Below are 6374 nucleotides of genomic sequence, written 5' to 3' on the forward strand. Positions count from 1 at the left end.
TAGCACATCATGTACAACCAAAGAAACAGAGCTACACTGTATTGTAGAAACACAGAGATATCAAAAATTAGCACGTGATTCTCAACAATGGTGGCAATCTTTTTTTTATTCATGCAGCAGTGCATGCTGGGAGCTTTATACTATCCTGGAACCCAGCATGCATTGTGACATGAAACTTTTGACTGTCACCATTGTTGAGAATCATGTGCTGATTTATGATGTCTGTGTGTGTCTGAGTTAAGCAGGAGTTTAAAATGTTTTAATGCACTATATGATTTCAATATTCTTCAGAATAACTAATTGCAGATTTCATGTTGTAGATTAACAGATATATGATAAATATTAAATACCCATAAATTCAAAGCTTATGTACAGGCTATGATCAGAGAATCAGACATATCCAGGATGATTATGGCATCATCTCAACAACCTAAAACATCTGATCAACTTCATCTTCCTCTTTTTCTTGCCATAACAAATGTGTTTTTTTAACTCAGAGTTACAGCAGCCAGAGATAAAGTAATGTTATAAAGTCAAGGGTCAAGAGACCAAAGCAAATACTGATCTCCATTATGGTGACAACAAACTTTATTATTTTCAATAAAATATCACCAACTAAATATCTGTTAATTCTCAACAAGAACTTTTGTACATGTGTGAAAGAAATAATGTTAAACTGGTTTGTAAACTGGTTTCACACTCGGTGGCTGGAAGTCAGTTCATTATTCTTGTGTTTCTCTTTTTTCTGTTCTTGTTTCTCTGTCCTTCAGTGATTCTGCTTATCAGGTGTTCATCAGAGTCTCAATTCACTCACTTCTTTTCATTTACTCTGTCAAGGTGACTATATTAGTGAACTAATGTAGGGAATAGTGAATGAGGGTAGAGGGTGTGATTGGGAAAACAGCCTCTGAGTGTCGATTTTGAGCACTGTTAATTTACAGTATATTCCTGTAGGCTGTTTTTGTTTTCTAAGGTATATTACTGTTTTAATGGAAACTGGTATGATATTGTCAGAATTTGGCCTTTGTTTACAGCAAGGGTTAACAGTGTAGCATGGAAGGCATAACTTTAGAGTGTTAAACTTTTAATTTGGTTATAAAATAATATTAATAATAGTCTGTATATTATTCTGTGTAACATTACACCAGAAAAAAAAAAAAAAAAAAAGAAAGAAAAAAAAACATCTACCTGGAGGGGTTTATAAGACAAATAATCTTTTTGCGAATATCAGGCAGGTTTAAAGCATAAACAAGGGGGTTCAGGATGGGTGGTATAATAAGGAACTCCAGTGAAAGAAAAACTGACAGCCATATAGGAATTTGTAAGGTCACAACTCGACTCAAAGTGACATCAGAAATAACAGCAATTGAGAAAATCAAAAGGACCACTATGTGTGGAATACAAGTTTGAAAAGCTTTGCCCTTGAACTGTGATGAGCTTTTTTGACAAACAATAAGAATTTTTGCATAAGAATATATTATTAAACTTAAAGGGATGACAGTAGTTGTGATTAATATAAACAATCCTAAAACATTATTAATTATTGTGCTTTCGCAAGAAAGCTTGACTACTTCATAGTTGTGGCAGTACACTCTAAACAATTTGTTACCACACATTCTCAGTTTTGTACCTAAAAGACCACTAATACCAAGTAAAATCATTGGATAAGCCACGTTTATACCTACTGAAACAATCAAAAACCTTGGTGTAATTATGTTGTGGTATTGTAAAGGTTTACTGATTGCAGCAAATCTGTCAATTGCCATTAACATTAATATTGTAAATTCATTTGCTGCATACGTGAAAATGACATAAGACTGTAAGACACATGCTTCACGGGAGATTGAGTGTGTATCAGACAGCAAGTCTATCAGTACTCTTGGGAAAAAGCCAGCTGATCCAAACACAGAGTTGAAAGACAAACATGAAATCAGAATGTACATGGGCTGGTGTAAAGTCCGTTCCATAAATATTGCAAGCATAATAAGGACATTAAATAATATGATAGCACAGTACAGAAAAAATCCTAAACTGAAGAAAGCATATCTTATGTATCCGAGATTTTCAAACAACATGAAGTAAAAATATGTCCCATTTTCCATTTTGCATCAGGCAGAGTTACTTCATTTACCTGAAGAAGAAAGGACACAATGTTTCTATGATTTTTAAACCATTTAAAAAAAAAACAGTTTGCATTATTAACTTGAGAACAATAAAGTTAAATTTGTTAGCATAATTCATTATTTAATGAATTATGAACACACATGAATCATCAATGAACAATACAATATTTATAAATTAACATTAGATTAATATTTACTTTAAAGTGTATACGTATAATATCCAGGTTAATTTGGTTTAAAAATATATTTGTGAGATATCAATAAACAACTTTGAAATGTATTTTGAACATCAGGCAAATTTTTCTATACCTTAAAACACACATGACATAATTGAAATACCTTCTGTGATACAGCTTGAAATAACGTACTCGGTTACCTAATGTAACCTCGGTTCTCTCTAGAAGAGGGAATGAGTATTGCGTAAGTTGCTTACGCATCGGGAAAGTCTTCTTTCTTCGAGATCTGAAGCCAAAAATTATCCTTAATTTTGTATTCATTGTCAACGCAGTGCGGCAGCCGGCAGACCATGGCAGGCTGTATAAGCGTGCTCATTGGCTGCTCAGCGGCAACTGCTTAAGCCTACCAGTGAGCCCTGTGTGACGTCACATCCAATGAGGGCGCTTCGCACCCTCCACACCCCTCTAACCGTTAAGATGGGTGTGGCCAGTGTGTATATAAGGAGGGCTCACAGGCTGAAATATCTGGTTTTCATAGTCTGAAGCACAAAAGCTCGTGGCACGTCACGGCAGGTTACGCAATACTCGTTCCCTCTTCTAGAGAGAACCGAGGTTACATTAGGTAACCGAGTACGTTCTCTTACAAGAGGTTCTCTCGTATTGCGTAAGTTGCTTACGCATCGGGAACCCCTTGTCAACGCCGTGCGCGCCGAGCATCCAGCACATGAATCCCAGGGAGACCGGGGAAAACATAACGCTGAAAACAGGTGGCCGGTCGGAGAAACGGGCCAACACATGTACAAAGCACTTCACTTCGTATATAGATAGAGCGGCACAGCCAGTCTATACATATCAATGTAAACAGTGCGGCCGGCAGCGCGGGCCCACACAGTACATAAGCACATATTAGGGAAAGAAATAGAGCGGCTTTACCAGTCTATTTGTGGGGAGAATAATCCCCGGCGCGACAGAGTGTAAGACGGGCGGCCAGCAGCGCGGGCCAGCACCGGTTCACAAGCGCGTAACGGGGAATAAGGAACAGAGCGGCACAGCCGGTCTGAGTGCAAAATACTCCTTCCCTTGGTGCCATACCAGAAATATCACCAGTATATGAACGTAGTCTGTTCAGTTTAGCCTGCAAGGCAGGAACTTCCAGGTTATAAAACCTCACGAATGTCGATGGGGAGCCCAGCCCGCCGCCATACAAATATCGTGAATAGAAATTCCGCTGGACAAGGCCCACGAAGAGGCCATGCCTCTAGTGGAGTGGGCTCTGATACCCAAAGGGCACTGCAGGTGTTTGGCGGCGTAAGCTGCTGCAATCGCGTCCACTATCCACCTGGACAGGCTCTGTTTCGAGGCGGCGAGACCCTTGGTGCGTCCGCCGAAAGAAATGAAGGGCTGATCGGAACGCCTGAAAGCGGCGGAGCGCGTGATGTAAACTCTCAGCGCCCTAACAGGTCATAGGAGGTTATCACTGTCCCCGTTATCGGATGCTGGCAGAGCCGAAAGGGAGATGATTTGTGCCCTAAAGGGGGTTCCAATCGCTTTGGGGATGTAACCGTGTCTCGGTCTGAGAATGACTTTTGAGTCATTTGGTCCGAACTCAAGACATGCAGGGCTAACAGATAGCGCGTGCAGATCCCCCACGTGTTTTACTGAAGACAGAGCTATCAGAAAAACGGTTTTGAGCGAAAGGTACTTTGGATCCACGGATTCAAGCGGTTCAAAGGCAAAAGCCTTCAGGGCCTCCAGGACCAAGGACAGATCCCAAATAGGAACCGAGGGGGGCCGCGGGTGATTCATCCGTCTTGCTCCTCTGAGGAAACGGATAATAAGCTCGTTCCTTCCTATTGCTCGGCTGCGCGTCGTCTCAGCGAACGCTGCAATAGCCGCCACATATACTTCGAGCGTGGAAGGGGACCTGCCCTTATCCAACAGCTCCTGTAGGAAGGAGAGCACTCGCGGAACCCCACATGTACGTGGATCCAAGCTCTTAGTAGCGCACCATTTAGAGAACACAGACCATTTAGACGCATAGAGCCGCCTCGTGGATACCGCCAACGGGTATCCGTTGATTACCCATGCATGCAGAGACCATCGTTCCGGATGGGGATGCCAGATCGATCCACCGGCTTGAGAGAGCAGATCCTTCCTCACCGGGATCGGCCATGGGGGTGAGTGCGACAGCCTCACTAGCTCTGGGTACCAGATTTGGTTCTCCCAACACGGGGCTATAAGAAGCACTGGGTGGTGCGTTTCCCTGATCCTTGCTATGACCTGTGGTAACAGGGAGATCGGAGGGAAAGCGTACAGCGGGAGGCTGGACCAGATTTGGGACAGCGCGTCCATGCTTTTCGAAAAAAATATCGGGCAATGAGCATTGTCTTTCGACGCAAAGAGGTCGACCTCCGCTCTGCCGAATAGGCGCCAGAGGAACTGGACTGTCTGAGGGTTCAGGGACCATTCTCCCGGGGGAATGTTGTCTCTGGACAGTCTGTCTGGGCCGACATTCAGGTGGCCCGGCACGTGCGCGGCTCTCAGCGAGCGCAACGAGCGGTGAGCCCACACGAGAAGGCGTTCTGTCAGTTTGTACAGGTTCCTGGACCTGACACCACCCTGTCGGTTCACATAGGACACCACGGACATGTTGTCCGAGCGGACTAGCACATGGTGATCCCGTATGAATGGGAGAAAGCGCTTGAGCGCGTTCTCGACCGCTATCATCTCCAAACAGTTTATGTGGAGGCATTTATCCGGGTCTGACCACAGGCCAAAGACCGGTTTGCCCTCAAAAAGAACGCCCCAACCTGAGGTGGAAGCGTCCGTCGAGATAACTTTGCAGTGTGAGACGGCTCCCATTGTCACTCCCCGTTGGTACCAGTCGGCCGCTAACCAGGGCTTCAGTGCTGAAACGCAGCTCTGAGTCACTCTGATTCGAATGCCGCCGGAAGCCCAGGCTCTGTGAGGCACTCGGGCGTTCAGCGAGCGTTGTAGCGGGCGCATACGCGATAGACCTAGCTGAAGCACTGCTGCAGCTGAAGCCATACAACCCAGCATCCTCTGAAATGTCTTGAGAGGTGCGGTGCTGCCCGGCTGGAAGGACGCGGCCAGGAGTCGAATGCAGCGCGCGCGCTGAGTCGACAGGCGGGCCGTCATTGCCACAGTGTCCAGATCCAAACCCAGAAAAGAGGTTGATTGACTGGGCACTAATGAGCTCTTGGTCCAGTTGACCGTGAGCCCCAGGCTTTCCAGGTGGCTGAGGAGCACTGTCCTGTGGGCGATGAGTTCGGCCTCTGACTGTGCTAGAATCAGCCAATCGTCCAAATAGTTCAAAATTTGCATTCCCTGACCTCTCAGGGGAGCGAGAGCCGTGTCCATGCACTTCGTGAATGTACGGGGTGCTAAAGACAGGCCGAACTGCAGGACGGTGTATTGATATACCTGACCGTCGAAGGCGAATCTCAAGAATGGCCTGTGACGGGGTATTATCTGGATCTGAAAGTACGCGTCTTTTAGATCGAGAGAGATAAACCAGTCCCTCGGGCGAATCTGCGCGAGGATCTGCCTGGTTGTGAGCATTTTGAACGGTCTTCTCATAAGAGCTTTGTTCAAATATCTCAGATCCAAAATCATTCTGAGAGCTCCGTCCTTCTTGGGAACGAGGAAATAATGGCTGTAAAAGCCCGACTCGCTCATAGAAGGGGGAAACCGGTTCTATAGCCCCTTTGCACAGAAGTGTCGCTATTTCTGCTCGAAGTAGATGTGCTACTTCTCCATTCACTCTCGTCTTGGTACGCTGTAAAAGACGAGAGTGAATGGCTGTAAAAGCCCGACTCACTCATAGAAGGGGGAAACCGGTTCTATAGCCCCTTTGCACAGAAGTGTCGCTATTTCTGCTCGAAGTAGATGTGCTACTTCTCCATTCACTCTCGTCTTGGTACGCGCCTGAAAGCGCAGGGGGCGGCGAGCGAACTGCAGAGTATAGCCCTTTTTTACTGTGCTTAGCACCCATTCTGATGCGCCTGGAATAGCTTCCCACGCTTTTGAGTGTGAAGCCAGGGGCAGAATGGCC

General features: G+C 45.4%; 1 protein-coding gene across 1 annotated transcript; it reads right to left on the reverse strand.

The window, feature by feature from the left end:
• Positions 1–1181: 1181 nt before the first annotated feature.
• LOC311091052 (olfactory receptor 51I2-like) lies at positions 1182–2102 on the reverse strand (the record flags this gene model as incomplete). The annotated part of the gene is made up of 1 exon (XM_084126783.1): positions 1182–2102. The coding sequence occupies one exon, from the start codon at positions 2100–2102 to the stop codon at positions 1185–1187; it is 918 nt and encodes a 305-aa protein (XP_083982909.1). The 3' UTR covers positions 1182–1184.
• Positions 2103–6374: the final 4272 nt, after the last annotated feature.

Source organism: Abramis brama, assembly GCF_963993115.1.
Source record: "Abramis brama genome assembly, chromosome: 10".
Classification (NCBI taxonomy): Eukaryota; Metazoa; Chordata; class Actinopteri; order Cypriniformes; family Leuciscidae; genus Abramis; species Abramis brama.